General features: G+C 42.7%; 1 protein-coding gene across 2 annotated transcripts in view; it reads right to left on the bottom strand.

Moving 5' to 3' along the window:
• LOC144810444 (uncharacterized) overlaps window positions 1-17617 on the bottom strand; it is a 538113-nt gene that overhangs the window by 298184 nt on the left and 222312 nt on the right. For both annotated transcript variants that reach the window (XM_078673784.1, XM_078673785.1), the window contains exon 5: window positions 1796-8225. In XM_078673784.1, coding sequence (XP_078529910.1) covers window positions 1796-8195 — 6400 coding nt within the window. In that variant the 5' untranslated portion in view covers window positions 8196-8225. The remainder of the gene's footprint in view (window positions 1-1795; window positions 8226-17617) is intronic.

The raw sequence follows: 17617 nt of genomic DNA, 5'->3' as shown, positions 1-17617 counted from the left end.
AATCGTACAATCTGGAATTCACAGCTGACATCAGTGAATCATCTGTGAATTTCTTAGATTTGGTAGTAACAGTTGTCGATAATAAAATATGCACGAAATTATATCGGAAACCCACTGCGGGAAATTCCATTTTGCATGCTCACAGTGGACACCCTCCAAGACTAAAGAATAGCATCCCCTATGGAGAATTGCTCCGAATTAAGAGAAACAACACTAGGAGCATTGACTATGAGAAATATGCGTCTGAAAGTATGGCCAGATTTCGAGAACGAGGGTACAGCGCTCAGGTCTTGGAAGGTGCCAAGCGGAGAGTAGACACTGTTACTAGAGAAAGTCTCCTAAAGGTGAGCAACAAAAGAGGAGGTGAGGAAGATAAAGTTAATAATTTTAGAATGATCACCACCTTCTCACAAGATGCCACCAAACTGAGAAACATATTTAACAGACACTGGAAACTTCTACAAATGGATCCAGTAATCGGACTAGACATTCCGAAAAGACCCCTTATAACTTATCGCAAGGCAAGATCCCTCAGAGATAATGTAACAAACAGCTATGTACAGAAAAAAACAAAGGCTTTTGAGAATGTCCTTAAGGGGTTTCATCCCTGCAAAAAGGGCAAGGCCTGTGTTGGCAGCAAGAAAGTTTCTACGTTCCAGGTACCAGGATTGAGGAAACCTAGAACGATAAACAAATTTTTGACCTGTACTACTCCGTACACAGTATACTGTTTACAGTGCCCGTGCGGATTGAAATATGTAGGGAGTACCATTCATCCTGCTAAAATCAGGGTTTTAGAGCATGCCAGAGCCATCAATAATGGGGACCTTACATATCCAGTGGCTCGCCACTTTAAAGATCGGCACAATGGGGACAGAAATCTTCTGACGTATTTCTGTTTAGACCATGTACCACAGAACCCTAGGGGGAGGTGATAGATTGACGACTCTTAGAAGGTTAGAGTCCAGATATATCATCGATCTGAATACCAAGACACCTGCAGGTCTGAATTCTCATGAGGAATTGGCAGTACATTTAGGGGATAACTAATTAATTTAATAAGACGGATTCAATTTGTAGATGAACTGTAATTTGTAAATGAACTGTATTTTGTGGATGAACTGTTTTGATAATTTGGGAATGTGGAGTTTCACGAGGGTTATTTACAGTCATGGATATTGTGTATGGAATGACAGTAGCCCATTCAGGGCTTTATGAAAGCAATGTATTCAACATACTTAATATATTTGATATGTTGATGAATGTTGGAGGATCGCTAACTCATTTAGGAGTTTGATGGAACTTTGTATATTTTGCCATTATGGGGGTGAGATATTATACCACTCCAAGATGGCGCCCACATTCGGACATGGTTTTCCTTTTACTGTATCCATGAATGCTGATGTTTGAACATAAAAAACGGCCGTTTCGGCGGCGCCATGTTAACACCGACGAAGGCGAATGCCGAAACGCGTCTGAACGCCGTGAGCTTAATAAAAACTGAAGCTCGCTACCGTGAGTGTTGGTCTTTTGTAGTAAGTTGCTACGGAGTACTTGGAGCAGCCATATATATATATATATATATATATATATATATATATATTTAGCGATTTTAATAATGTCCTGAACACATTTATTCTTCGACCCCAAAAGTATTCCTTTTTTTACGTTGTATTTTGTAATAGTTTTAAGTAACCACACAAACAAAGAATTCCTTCATTACACACATCATACAGCAGTTTAGTACACAAGACACTGCATTTATAGAATAACATTCTACAAATTAAAAATGTACCTTCGATCCAGCTTTTCTCTTTGTCGGGTACTGCAATGTCACTTTCGTGTGATTCATCCGTAGCACTGCAGTTGAACATTTCTTCTGGACACAGTTTAAATTCTAGCACCTTTGATTTTTGCACATCATTTTGTGAAGCAGAGGAGTCCAATGCTTTTTGTGATTTTTGGGTCCCAACTAATTTGCCAGATGACCATTCAAAGTCTAATCTTCTGAGATGTATTTTTTCTGTTGAAGTGTTTTTAAATGCAACTCTATTAAGATAATTTTTGCTAGATTCTTTAGCCGCTTGTCCTGGAATTGTAGTCCTTTTTTGAATATCAGCTTCCTTGTTCAAAATCAATACATTGCTATCAAGTTTCTTTATATCTTTGTCACTCAGACGGTTATCCTTGGGTTCAGCACTGTATAAGGTGTTTACTTTTGCAGGGGAACAGGACTTCAATATGAAAGATTTTTGTGGTATGCCTTGGTGATTAGGCTCAACATCTTCCAAGGATTCAGGTGACATGTAAAACTCCAATGTATTTTCTAGAGCGAAGTCTCTTTTTTTCCATTTAAAATTCTGCGATTTTCTTTTTTTTATAGGGTCATTAATTTTATTTTTGTTTGCACCTTGACATCTCGTAGACATTTTCTTAGCAGCTTTTTTGTGCTCAGGTTTTCGACGCTGAAAATATTCCTGTACCTTTAGGGTATGCCTATTAACGACACTTTCAGCATGGTTTGATTGATATAGCACCTTAACATTTGATGCAGTTGTTGCCCACTGAAATGGACCAGGCTCCGCTGATAGTAGCTTTTCCTTTGACATTTCTCTGTTTGCACTTCTTTTTCCAGCAAACAGACAGGTTTCAGCATCACTGTTAAGTTGCTTTCTATTCTGGATATTTGAATGATCTTCAATGTGCTTCATTTTCTTATTGAGCGTGTTTATTTCCTCAGGTTTATCATTCATGCTCAACGTAACATGTGCAGGCCTACTAGATGTGGTGTTACTAAACTTCAGACAGCCTGTATCAAGAACTAATTTTCCACTTTTCATTTTACCTTTAAGAGCTAGATAATTGTGTTTCTTTTCAGTTACAAAATCCTTCTTGCAAGGTTTGTGATCCCTTACAGGAAGAGAGTTGTTAACACACAAATCTGCATTAGGTACAGGATGTTCAGAAGGCTGTACATCACATTTTAATCCAATAAAAGCCTCACCTGAATCAGGGTTAGGTGTAGAATGCTTACGTCGTCTCTTTTTTCCTTGATTTTTAGGTTTTATCCAATATTTTGTTTTATTCAATGGTTGGTTGAGCTTATTCTTCAATGGTTTGTACTGTACTTCTAATGGGCTAGTATGACAATCAGCCTTTGATCTAGTAACATTGTCTTTTGTTGCAGAGCTATTTTGTTGCTTTTTGCCTTTTTGCTCCAGTGACGTTTGTACACCACTGGCCTCTATATGGTCTGCTAGTAACTCATCCTGTAAATATTTTACATTGGTGGAGTTATCCAGTTGTTCCTTGAAATGTGTCTGGTTAGAGCCTAAAGAGCTCTCAATACCATCTTTTTCATGGATAGGCACACATGAACATTTTGGCACATCATTATAATCAGATGACAACCAACGAAACAAACAACAAAATAATTTTGTATTTGTAGATGAGCAGTTTTCATCAGTACCTTTCGGCGAGGCTAGGTCTTGTTTGTTTGAGTCGAGTTGAGTCTCACGGTTTTTCACCTTTATAGTATTGTCACATTGACTCTGCTGTTGACTGCACTGCGTGTTGGTGTTAGTGACAGAATAGGATGATATCTCCGGAAAAAACTTAATCATTTGTTCTGAATCAAGAACTGTAATTTTTATGTTACTAATACAGTCATCCTTTTCAGAATCACTAATGTCTTCCGGAAAAATATTGGATTCCTCATCGAACTGCACCACATGACCTTGAGGAGTCTCACAGTTTGGTATACCTTGAATTAAAGAGCTCTGTTGAGGATCACACGTGTCTAATGAAGAAGCACTGCCATTATTACTAAACTTGGTAGCCACTGACTCATTTCCAGAAACGTTTTGCTCAATTACACAACTCGTAGAACAATCTTTATTAGGATCACAATCAACTAGCGGAAAAACGTTAGTATTAAGTGGAGATTCCCCAGCAACAGTGCAATCTTTCATATCAAAATCTTTTTTTCCTGGCAACAAGTGTTTTTCCGGAACATCTGTACTTTCAGGTGGTTCAAAGCCATAAGGAAACTCTCTTTGAAGAGCAGACAGCTGGTCATTCAGAAATGGAGGTGATTCTTTCTGAGAGGTGCCTTCATAGTGTTCTTCAATAGCAAAACAGTTGTTGGTATCACTTACATCAGAAAAATGCTCATCTTGATTTAGCTCATCATTTGAAAGTATTGTCTCCAAATCCAAGGTTTCGCTTTCCATATGCATTAAAGCATAATGCTCTGTGGATTGTTCTTCTTTACTGCAAATACTTTCCATCATTGCACTCACATCTACATTTGAAGGATTCTGGCTTTCATTCAGTGTATCATTTTTATCAATAGGTTCCTTTTCTACAATGCCGGAGTCCAAACAATTCTGCATTTGTTCAGTCTTGTCTTCCAAAAGACATTCTACTACTACTTCATTAGACTTAACTAGACTGTATTCATTAGTTTCCTCGCAATTTTCAGTAGGGTGAGATTGTCCATTTGAGGAGTGATGTTTGGATTTATCTACATCAACCAACGATTGCTCTACCAGGTCTGATGCAACTGAGTGTTTAAGAGGATTACATTCCAGTTCTTTTGTTTTTTCTGAAACCATGTTTTCTTGAGAAGTCAGGCAACTTTCTGATTGTTTAAAAGAAATATTATCAAACATTTCTGCAATTTGTGAATCATAACAGCTATTACCCTCCACCAGCGTGCAAAAACTAGAAATCTTTAACTGTTCATCAGATGCATCTTTAATGCAATCGGCAGAATCATCCAAACTGAAGTCTTGCCTGGAAAATGAACTCTCTATAGACAACAGGCTCGTTTGAGGTGTTAAAGAGTTACACTTCTCATGCTCGTGCAATAGGACACCTACAGGTTCAGGGGTCTGACAGCTTTCTAGGTGGCTTGTCAATTTCTCTGTTTGAAGACACTGATTAACACAATTTTCATTTACACTTTGACAGTCAGAATAGTCACTAGGTGTAACTATTTCACATTTATCTGTACCGGCTGTCAAGGTTGTGTCTGATTCTGATTTACAAGAACCAGTATTCATATTGGGAAGATGTGAAGGTGTTGCTTCTGAAAAAATATCTGGGATTGCTGGTTGTAGAGCACCTCCAATCACACACTGTGTTTTATCAGCTAGAAAATTACATACGGTATCTTCTTGAACAACTGGACAACTTTCAAGTTCTTCCGATTTGTTTTGTTGATCAGCAACTGGACTTTTTGAATTTGACAGGAATAAAGGATTCACAATTGCAACTTGAGGTTCAACAGCCTTTACCACGTTCAAACTCAAAGAATCCTGTTTAGGCCCAGGAACAGTACTTGGGTGGGCTCCATTAGGATTATTTAGAGGGAAGTTTTTTTTATACATAGTTATGGTTTGTTGCTCATTTTTCTGAACTTTTTCGTTTTCAGTACAAGTAGCTGTACAGAGTAAGGGTATATCCATATTTGTATTTGGCATTGGTTTACCTTGAACAAGTCTATTTGAGGTTGGGATTTCCAACATGTCAATACAGGAATTGAATATGTCCTCGCTCGCATTTGATAAACCAGCTTCAGTCGGTAGAGGTTTGGGCATTTTTTTGACAGGTTCATGTTGGTAAGTAGATACAATTTCTGAAGTTGAATCAATTGAATTGGAACAGGACTGACTAACTATATTAATCAAAACGTCGTCGTTATTAGTAAGGGGCACACCAAATTGCTGCTGGGAAGAGTTAGGAAAATCTGGATCTGTCTCTGCTGGTTTTGAATAATTATGAATCACCTCTGTTATTAAATCAGTCAATATTGAACTTCTTTCAGATTTGTTTGAATATGAACTTCTGCTCTGTTCCCGGGGATCTGTTTCAACAGTGTTATATGTCCCTGGAAAGTTTAACGATTTTCCATTTCTCTCTGATAACTGAGCCAGTGATGGGTTTAGATTGCTACTCTGGCTATTATAAATAATATTGTGTTTCTCTCTTTGTAGCTCAGCCATCTTTTCCACCCTTTGAGCTACCAATTTTAACTGATCATTGCTTTGACAAAAGTCAATTGGCTCAATATTAACATTTGTTTTTTCTTGTAGGTCTACTGTATCAGTGTTCAAAACATCTGGCATAGCTGCACTATTCTCAAACATCCAATCATGATTAGCAGTAAGAGTTTTATCAGGTTGTAAATACTTTCCTTCTGAAAACTTGCTAATATGAGTCTCCCTATCCCCAGCGGTAGGACTGATAGAGGCAACGGCAGCAGAGTCCGGATAGCAATAGTTGTCTAATAACTGACCACTGAAATTTGATGACCTATCCTTGAAGTTCCATTGCTGCTCAACTATTGTGTGCTGGGCCTGGTTCTTCTGGGTCACTAACTGCTCTGAGGTAATTGGTAGAAGACTTGCATGAGTCTGTGCAGTACAAGGTGGAGGAGATGGATGGTCTGTAGCAACACAAGAAACATTTGGGCTCACATTCGAAACATAACTAGAGTTCAAATTATTAGAAAGCTTGGGGCCGGGTTTATTAATAGGCTTAATTGTGTTAATTGTTGAAGATTCATATAATTTACGTTTTTCTTTAAACACATTATAACTATTTAAGAAGTACTCTTTAGCGTGCATTAAGATTTTGACCTCTTTCATCATATCTTCTTCTGTTATTACTGCATCTTCTGCACCCAGGTTGTTGGCTGTAGCATTCACATACTGACCCACTTGCTCTCTGGCACAGTGGTTTATTTCTGGGTTACAAGCAGGACGACTTTCTCCTGTTGTTGGTGTATGTGGGCTTTGTTCACCAGAAACAACTTTAGTAGTTTGAATTGCATTTCCATTCCTGTATGTGCTTTGTGAAATGGCAACTTCAGCCATGTTGAAGCTATTTAAACCAGTTTTGCTGTGACTAAAAGATGTAACAGTGTTTTCAGGCTGTAAGGATGTGGAATAGTTCCGCTGCGATATGTATGAACTGGTCTTCATTTGGCAGACATTCGCATTGGGAGAATGATTTCCAGAGGTGATATCATTCCTTAGAAAGTGCTGATTTTGTAAAATGTCATTCCTCTGTCTAGCTAGCTGGCATTGCATTGGTGGGGTTGTTGAGCTAGCAGTAAAGCTAGGAGTCAAATTATTGTGGTGGTTAAGATTTTGATTGCTTACAAAATTTGGATGCTGTAGCGCCTGACTGCATGAGTTTTGGCTAGGCACACTGGTATCTGACACAGATGCATTTGCAAAATTGCCTCGGCTGTGCACATTTTGAAAGGCTACCATTTGCTGCTGAGAACTTACATGCATGTTTGTTTCCTTAGGAAGAATATATATAGCTTTAGGCTGCTTTGAAATTGGTGTATTTTGAAGCGTAAAGTTTGTTGGAGGATGTAGATACTGTGGATTTGTCAGAAAACTGTTATGCGTAATTTGATGTGGTACATCTGTATGCATCACCGCTGCATGGGCAGAACTTGCTTTGGGCTGTTCATTTGGAAGACATATATTATGCTGAGATTTAAGGTTTAGATTGATTGGTCGAAGAGAGGCCAGTTTGTTTGAGCTCTGTTGAAAACCTGGTTGATTGAAATTTTGAGGTTGCACCCATACTATCTGCATCCCATTTGGTAAAGTGTTGCCTTTTTGTTTAGCAATATAATTTCCATGATCTTTTACAGAGTGCTGTTGTTGCTGCAAGGTCTGTTGCCCAGAACTGCCAGTGCCACTTGTGTACATATAAGGACGTGATTGTAGAAGCTGCACCTTCAAATTGCCATTGCTGGCTTGACTTTGTGAGGAAGACTCAATCGTATGAGTAGCAGAAGCACTGGATACACAATAAGGCATATAGTTTGGCTTACAACTTGAAGGGTTTTCCATAGATCCATTTATCAGTGAATGTGCATTACTTTCAGCACAGACTGTACTGCCTGTCCTGTGAGCAAGTACCTCTGAGGAGACAGTAAATGTCGGCAGCAGCTCTGATGTACAAGTCCCTGAGTAGTTATTCGGAATCCGTGACTTTGCAGTGGAAACAATACTAGGATATAGACTTTGAGTTCCTGGACGGTAGGAGAGTGGGGTCTGCTGGTTTTGTGAACACATGCGTAATGGAGAGATATCTGGAAAATATTGCTGGTGTTCTGGAAAATTCCTGCTGCCAAAAAGCTCTTCTGTTCTTGCATTTTTGTCCATCTTTCGTTGTTTTTTTTAAATCGGGAAAGTCTGCAATCAAAAATAAGAACAAGCTATTGAGTACCATTCTAACATTATTGGCCCTAAACGTTTATTCCTAAAACTCTGAATACTCTTCACAAAATTATGCAAGTAACTGTTGTTTTAGTCTCTACTAAACATCACCTGAAAATCCTGACAAAAGCTTAGCAAAGATCACACTGTGCATGCAACATATACACATTAAGCGGGCTTTACCGCTCAACATACCCTGGCGGAGTAACTGGAGGCAAAATGTGTCCTAGCTAATTAATGTTGCAGAGACATTTGTGAAGTGGGTTGGATAATGCATTTAGCTGTATGGAAAGCTTTCAAATGCTTACACGATGATGACCTACACACAAAGTGCACAGCACTACTATTTTAGTGCACCCTTATGCTATCTATCATTGAAAACAGATCCTTCACTTAAAGGGCATCTACTGATACGAGTATGCTGCAGAAAAGACCCCAAACTATGTAGAACATAACAACTGTACGCACTCTTGGAAAGAATGACTGTACATCGGCTTATCATTAGGGCACCATTCAATAGTTGAGTGAAGACAATACAGTCTAACCCCATCGCCATATGTGTATTTGATTTCTATTTGAAAACAGGTGATCCAACCAAATACACACGCTAAGAGACAAAACGTCAAAAACAGTCAAAGCAAGTAAAATACAGTTTGTAGACTAAGAGCTCCAAGATAAACAATTCTGGTGGCACCAGCATGAAATCAAAGCATATGAGCAGCCGTCGTTAAACTTGACATCGTCTCAAGCAGAGCAAGCTCTACATGGCCAGGGCAAACAATCCTCAGCTACAGCAAATGCCCAGTCAAAATGATGAGGCATATACTAGAAAAGCGAACACAGCAACTATAGATATTCCATCACTGATTACTTGGAGTAATTGGAACTGGTTCTTCAGGTTTGGTTTATCATAATTAAACCGGTCTGGTGTGTTTTAAACCTACAGTTCGAGGTCTGAGGAATGCATAAAAAAACCTCTATTTGACTTTATTTATTTATTTATTCATAACATTTATAGAGCGCACGGTTACCAGACGGTGTCCTGGCGATGGAATGAAAGATCCCCTCACCTAAGCCTGAAGTTTAATGTAAGAAAAGCCATGTTTTCAAACCTTTACGAAAGGCCATCAAATCTGTAATCTGTCTAAGAGCCAAAGGCAGAGCATTCCAAGCCCTGGCTGCCCCCAAGACAAAGCTCCTGCCTCCCCAGCGTGCTTTTCTTGACCGGGGGTCATGATCAGCCCCATGTTAAATGACCTAAGATGTCTTCCAGGCCTGTACCATTGGAAGTACTGTTTTAGAAACGACGGACCGAGACCTCGAAGGGCCTTGAAGACTATGCACAAGGCTTTGAAAGAGATCCGCTTCCGCACTGGGAGCCAATGCAGCTTCACCAATTCCTGGGAAACGGATGCAAACTTTGGTAAGCCTGTGATAAGTCGAGCTGCTGCGTTTTGCAGGGCCTGTAATTTATTCGGAAGCCCCTGTTGAGCATCAAGAAATAGGCTGTTGCAATAATCTGCTGCTGCTAAAATTATGGGAGAACTGGCGCCTTCACTGGCCTGCCCTTTCCTCTCCGTCTGGAATGCTTCCCTTCACCATGGCTTCTTCCCAACCACCTGGAAGGAGGCATTGGTGATTCCCATTCTGAAAAAGGCAGACGCAGACCCCGCTGTCTTTTCTAACTACCGTCCCATTTCCCTTCTCCCTAAACCCGCCAAGGTCCTGGAGAAAGCCGTACAGCTCCAACTTACGGACTATCTAGAAGACCACTCTCTGCTTCATGGATCTCAATCCGGTTTCAGAGCAGGATTCAGTACCGAGACGGCCCTGCTGGAGGTGTCTGAGACCATCCGGGAGTGCGTGGACAGGGGCGAGGAGGCCATGTTGGTTCTCCTCGACCTGTCCGCGGCATTCGACACGGTTTCGCACCCCATCCTCCTGGATCGTCTCAAGCAGATAGGCATTGGTGGCACTGCCCTCGGCTGGATCGAGTCCTTCCTCTCATCCAGAAGTCAAAGGGTACTGCTACGCCCTTTTAAGTCAGAGAAAAAACCTCTGTCTTGTGGGGTGCCGCAGGGCTCCGCCCTAAGCCCCCTGTTCTTCAACGTCTATCTGGCCCCCTTGGCGGACGTGGTGGAATCTTACGGAGTCAGGGTGGTCTCTTACGCTGACGACACACAGCTGGTGTTTTCCTTTCGGGACCACTCGGACTCCGCATTTCTCAACTTCCGCCAATGCCTCCTTAACATCAGTGGCTGGATGACTATGAACCACCTTAGATTGAACGCAGACAAAACAGAGGTTCTGTTTTTTAATCAGAAAACCTTTATCCCCTCTTCTTGGTGGTGGCCTACGGCTCTTGATCCTGCCCCTTCCCCGGTTCACTCGGCACGGAACCTTGGCTTCCAATTTGATGACTCCTTGTCATGTAAAACTCAGATCAACAAAGTCACTTCCGCCTGCTTCATGAAACTACGCATGATAAGAAAGATCCTTCCGTACCTCCCCATGGATTCCCGCCGCACAGTTACCCAGGCCCTTATCACGTCCCACCTGGACTATGCCAATAGCCTCTATGCAGGGGCCCCCCAGTACCTGATTGGTCGGCTGCAGATCGTCCAGAATGCTGCAGCCAGACTGATCGGTAATATCCCGTACCGTCAATCTGTCTCTGCATACCGGAGGAAACTCCACTGGCTCCCTGTGGCTAGCCGCATCCAGTTTAAGGTCCTCACTCTTACCTATCGAGCCGTCAACAACCTCGGTCCTACTTACCTGCAAAATCGGGTCTCGATATCTCGCTCCACCAGATCCCTGAGATCCAATGACCTCCGCCTCCTGATCTCGCCCCGTTTCAGACTGTCCAGAACCGGTGGCAGAGGTTTCGGTGTCATTGCTGCCAGACTCTGGAATTCCCTTCCGCTTGAGCTGAGGTTTTGTCCCTCTGAAACCATCTTCCGAGCCAAACTTAAAACCTGGCTTTTCTCCGGACTCTAGTTTCCCCTTCATCTCCTTCTTTTTCACTTCCCTTTTCTTTTCACTTGGGTACCCCTGGATTTTAGCGCCGGGACACCCCCTAGGGGGTAGCTGCGCGCTCTACAAACTCCATAAAATAAATAAAATAAATAAATAATCCAGGCGGGACAAAACCAGGGCGGTCACCACTGTTTTCTTGTGCCCAGGTTAGAATGTTGAGGTTCAATCCGATTTAAACAGATGTATGCGTACTGTTAAAGTTAAGTGGGCTCATTAACACATAAGAAATGAGTTTGCTACATGGAAGGTTTTGTAAATGGAGCCTGAGTGCTATCACGCATAGCAAGCAGAACATTGAGATGCTAAAAGAACGACTGCAACTAGTAGCTCTATCGATTAAGGGTAGATAATTCCCAAATCCAACATTGTGCTTTCCCCAACTGTGCGTGCATCTTATTTTTATTGACATTTTTGCATAATAAAGGAAAAATAAAGGAAGCCTTCTCAAAACATTGTTTAACTGTTATTGGCTTATGATGTGGTTATATTTCCAGCTTGAAATATTTTTTTCAACCAGCTTATCCACTGAAAAAATAAATAAATTGAGGGAATGTCACATGTACAAAGCATTTGTCTGGTAGGAAATGGCTGATTCGCCAGTTTTCAACAGCCAAAATGCTTTTTTCAAAAGTAGATAACATAATTTGGGATTCTGTAACACGTTAGTGAATAACAATTTGTGTTTGTGGGGCGTGTTTAGGGCGTTCCAAACTAATGCCGAATCTGAATGGTATGTACAAATGTCTTACAATGGAAATGCGGTCACAAAACATTCACACTTTACCACCAACTTTAACCCATGTGCAAAATGGAAGGGGGCCCCAAGGGTCCCTCTCCCTTTGAGAACGGTTTAAAATAATATGTTAAGCAGGCAGTGGTCCCACAGCAAATAATTCTTCAAAATCATCAAGGAGTTCACCAAACCCCAACAAGGAGACCATAGAAGTCCCACCGTCCCAAGACCTCTGTAACAAACTTAGCACCTCATCACAAGATCAAGCAGATCTACAGCTTCGACACCCAAGACCTGCCTATCACTCCTGCCACCACCACACGCAACGATGACCCCCAACAGATCCTGCTCAACTGGACCCCACTCACCATGGACGACTCTTATGACCATGCAAAGTATTCACTCAGGAGCCCCCACTGACCCCTGCCCACACCACATCTTCCACAAAACCACCACCTCCATCACCCCCAAAATACGCTGCACTACCGAGACCGCCACCTTCCTAGATGTCTGGAAACACACCAAGCTCAAGCCCCTGCTGAAGAAACCGTCGGCTGACCTGACAGACCTCAAGAATTTCAGACCCATATCCCTGCTTCCCTTCTCAGCCAAAGTCATCAGGAAGGCCACCAACACCTAACTCTCAGAGTTCATCGAAACCAACCACGTCACGGACACCTCAATTCGGCTTCCAAAGCAACCACAGCAACAAGTCCATCCTCCTCGCCGACACCGATGACATCCACTCCCTCCTCAACCGAGGAGAAACAGCAGCCCTCATCCCCGTGGACCTCTCGTCTGCCTTCGACACAGTTTCCCTCAGCACCTTAAGCACAAGACTCCACGACGCCGGCATCCAAAATAAAGCCTTAGACTGGATCCGTTCCTTCCTCACTCAGCAAGTCAGACACACCTTTCCTCTCAGAACCCACCGAGATCGGACGCTGAGTCCCCCAGTGCTTTTTTCTAAGCCCCACTCTTTGATGTCTACATGGCTCCGCTCACAGCCATAGTCAGGAACCACGGACTCCACATCGTCTCCTTTACCGACGAAACCCAGCTGATCCTCTTCCTCACCAATGAGCCCACATTCGCCAGAAACAACTTCCAAAACGGGAGTAAGGCGGTCACCACCTGGATGAGAGACAGCTGTCTCAAGCTCATCTCGGACAAGACCAAAGTCCTCATCCTCATCCGCTTGGGAAGACTCGGTGATGCCCTTAGAGGGTCCAGGATGTATTTAGGAAGGCCATAGAGCGTAGTGCTGCCATAGTCTAGTCACGGCAAGACAAGCGCTTGGACCACCTGCTTAAAGTCAGATTATGGAAGGAATGGTTTGATATTTCTAAGTGTCCTCATCAAAAGATTAACACCCTTACACACATTACTGATGTGATTTTTCATATTCTGGTGCTTGTCCAGGGTGATCCTAGAGTCTATGATGAAACAGGTGCAGTAGAAAGCAGTGACGTGGTTCAGCCACAGGTCTGGCTTGGGGATGTGGTTCAGAGGAGAGAGGAGTAGGAAATCAGTTTTCGAGGTGTTGAGCAGGTGATGGTTCTCAGTTAACCAATTTTGAGTACACAATAGGGTAGTGTTGAGTGAAATTATGTTTTCCGGGGATGAGATTTTCAAGTAGAGTTGCGTATCCTCCGCATACATGTGAAAGAAAATGTTCATGGAATTTGGTGAATTTGCTAATGGTTCCAAGAAGAGGTTGAAGAGGATCGGAGAAAGGGCTGACCCTTGGGGGACACCGATGAGTTCTGGAGAGGTAGTGGCTTGCCTTGATTCTTTGTGACCTGCGGTGGAGGAAGGACGAGAACCATTGTAACACCCGACCCGAGAAGCCCATCTTGTTCTTCAGAATGGACAGGAGGTTGTCATGATTAACAGTGTCTAATGCGGAGGAAAAGTCAAGGAGGATTAAAAAGCAGGAATTCTTTTGGTCAATCATTTTTAAAATGTCATTCATAACGTGCGTGAGAGCCCATTCAGTACTGTACCCCTTCCTAAAACAAGATTGATGCTGCTCTAGGAGTTAAAAGTTCTCTATGTGAGCACAATGTTGGGATTGTAAGCATTTTTCTAGGAGTTTGGCTAGGGTGGGCATATTGGAGATAGGTCAGAAATTATTGAGGTCAGAAATTATTGAGGTCAGCTTTATCTGCATTTTTTTTTTTTTTAGAATAGGTGACACCTGAGCTGCTTTTAGGCAGTCAGGGATCGTGCCTTGTGATAGAGAAGCGTTTACAATCCTTGTCCAGGTGGTAATGAGAACATATTTGATTTCTTTGAAGATGGCCTGGGGCAACAGGTCACTGAAGTGGTTAGATGTGATGATATTCTGAAGAATCTTGTTGAGGTCTTTTTTACTGAATGGGTGCCCCATGATGCATTGTACTTAGTGATCAGGCTGATACATGTTCACTTTTCTAAGGTGTCAAAGGGTGGTGCAGACCCAGAGGGTGGCAGGAGAGCCTTCTTAGAGGCGAGAGCTCAATGGTGATGAGTCTTGATTTCTCTGTGAAGAAAGCAGCAAGTTTGTCGCATGAGGGTGGGCTGCCTCTAGAGTCAGAGTGTTTTGGACCTACCAGCGATTGCTGTTTGACCAGTTTGAAAAGTTTCTTGGGTCGGTTAGCAGCTTGATCGAGTTGGTGTCTGAAATAGTCAGCTTTAGCGCTCCTGATTGGTTTGTTGTAGGAGCTCCTAGTCTCTAAGGAGTTTTAGTTGGTCCAAGGAGGAATTGGATTTCCAGGTACGTTCAGCTGCCCTGAGGTTGCGGCGTTCTGTGTTTAGATTGTCGTTGTACCATAGTTTGGATATTTTTGTTGAGGCAGTTTTTTGTTGGAGTGGTGCAATGTCATCCATGATGTTGGAGATGGTCAAGTTGCTGCTGTTGCTGATGAGTGCCCTTGCACTCATCAGCAACAGACTAGGCTACGTCAATGCACTCTACGAAGGCGTTACCCAAAAACTCCTCAGGAAACTACAGAACTTTCAAAATGCCACAGCCAGACTGGTCCTGAACATCCCCCACCGCAGCCACATCTCCGAACTCCTGCAAGAACTTAACTGGCCCCCACACAACAAGAGTCACGTTCAAGCTCCTCACACACGCCTACAAAGCCCTCTACGACACCTGACCAGCATACATCAACCATCGCTCTCATTCAACGCATCCACCAGACACCTTCGCTCAGCTCAACTGTCCCTTGCTACCGTCCCTCGAATCTGCAAGATGAGGACCAGAGGAAGGTCCTTTTCCTACCTCGCCTCGAAAACCTGGAACACCCTACCTCTTCACCTCAGGCTGTCCTAGTCACTGGCCCAATTCAGGAAGGACCTCAAGACCTTGCTCTTCAACTGAACCTCAGCACCCAGTCGGATCTCCAGGCTCCCTCCCCCGTGCTTAAAGACCCTCATGGGTGAGTAGTCGCACTTAAATACTGATTGATTATCGCTGCATGGGGACTTTTAAGTCAATGTCGATATAGCAGCAGTGCACATGGCGAAATGCCTTCAAATTTCTTCAGGAGGCTCCTTTTTCACTATGCGATTGCAAACCTTAAAGTACTTCAAACAGTTTCTAAGGATCTAACCTGTGAATCATTCTACTTCATAAAGAGTGAGGATTCAGAAAGAAAATTGCTATGATTACTTTCTATGATATTTAGAAGGTAAAGACCACTGAATCGGAAGACTGTACTTAGACCAACATAAAAGCTTATTTTGAGTATATCTGTAGGTTATGAGAAGTGTATTGGGATTTGAGTGACTAGGCTTGAAGTTCACAATTTTTCCATCCAGACGTAACAGCAGATATAATGGCAACAAGTACAATTAGAAAAACTTCTAAGATGATCCAAAGGCAAAAAAGCCCACTGAATTTAAATCCCACTTTGGCACAGTATATGGTGATGGTAAACACTTGCCAATTATTAAAGAAAATCTAATTCCGCAAAGTTTTATCCAGTATTAATTTTGTCTGTTGGAACATGTAAAGTGCAAATATAATTCCAAGGACTAGACAGATAAAATAACAGATTGCATGTCGGCTGAAGATGTTCCATCTCTAAACTTGCAAGTGAGGTTTTTCAAGATTCAAGCATTGATTTATGAATCAACATGTAATATGGCCATGTTCAATTTAGTTGCCACCATCACTTTTGTAATTACACTCATTGCTAACAGAACGGCTGTGCGTCAGCAGTATAAATAAATGGAAAAGGAGTCTTTCAGGTCTAAGGGCGCCATTCAGTCATGCAGATCTATTAATAAATTCTAATAATTAAATGATGGCCATCATTTTCAATGTTTCTTTCTCCCAGAATTTGTTCAGAAATCTCAGATAAAGAAAGTCTTGAATGCTTTCTAACCCGCCTAGTCAGAATCATGTATGTCATACTTGAAAGAGGAACTCTTTATATTTTTTTTTTGTTTGAATATGTTTATTGCATTTTGTTATTGTACAACATTACACATATGTAAACAGAAGTGATAAATTATGCTGTAGTGCAGATTATTTGCCACAGGTCGTTGCAATCAGTCATACACACAAAAGCGGCACGCCCTGCCATGACGCTATCGATGTCGACAATTGTGCAAGGAAACGCCCTTGGTCAATGTTGGGAGCATAAATAGAGGCTATGACTATGTGTTGGCCATCCAGTCTGCCCTGAAGTAGCACATATCTGCCTTCTTTGTCAATGTTGCTGTGTGTGAGATCGAAGGGGACCCCTGGACGAATCCATATCAGAGCCCCGCGCGCGTATGCCGAGAAGCCTGTGGCGTATAGTTGCCCCCTCCACCGGCGGCGCAGAGTATGTACCTCTATGTCTGTCAGGTGCGTCTCTTGTATCAGCGCTATGTGTACCTGGTGACGCTTGAGATATGAGTGTACCTGATAACGACGTGAGGGGGAGTGCATACCACGCACATTCCAGGTGCAAAATTTAATCGTAGACATTTCGACATCGCTTCCCCACCTCCCAGGTCCACCGCCCGCCCACAGCACCACGATCAGTATCCCAACAGATCAAATTGTTACAAAATGCACAGCGTTTGGACCACATAATCACACCACCTCGCCAACACACATCAGAGGGAAGGGAAATAAGCACCAGACCCATAACTATGAAATACAGAACTATAAGGCCAAAAGGTCGACTGCGAAACATGCCGTCGTCCAAACGCTCTAATGAGCACTAACTGTTCGTAAGTTCAAGGGGGGGGGGGGTTCGCTGAGCTCGTGCACTAAATGTACAATCGGTTCATGCAGGCATGGTGAGGGTGTACTCCCCCCATCACAGGCTTCCATTGTCGCACAGCCCTTCATCAGCAAGAGTACCCGGCATCAGGTGCAGTCTGAGCGGCAGATGACCGGCAACCACATCGGACAGGTCGCGGGCAAACACTTACCACTGGGGGATGGCACATCTGCCCCCTCCGCAGAAACTTAGAACTCACCAGTAACAGGACCATCTACAGCAGGGAACCAACGTCAGACTCGGTGTCCTCGCCACGGTACCTGCAAAGCACCATCAGCAGCTCCCTCGTCCAACAGTAGCGCAGGTGCACAGAGGTCGCAGGCGGG

Source organism: Lissotriton helveticus, chromosome 1_1 (assembly GCF_964261635.1).
Source record: "Lissotriton helveticus chromosome 1_1, aLisHel1.1, whole genome shotgun sequence".
NCBI lineage: Eukaryota > Metazoa > Chordata > Amphibia > Caudata > Salamandridae > Lissotriton > Lissotriton helveticus.
This window is presented reverse-complemented; position numbering and strand designations above follow the sequence as displayed.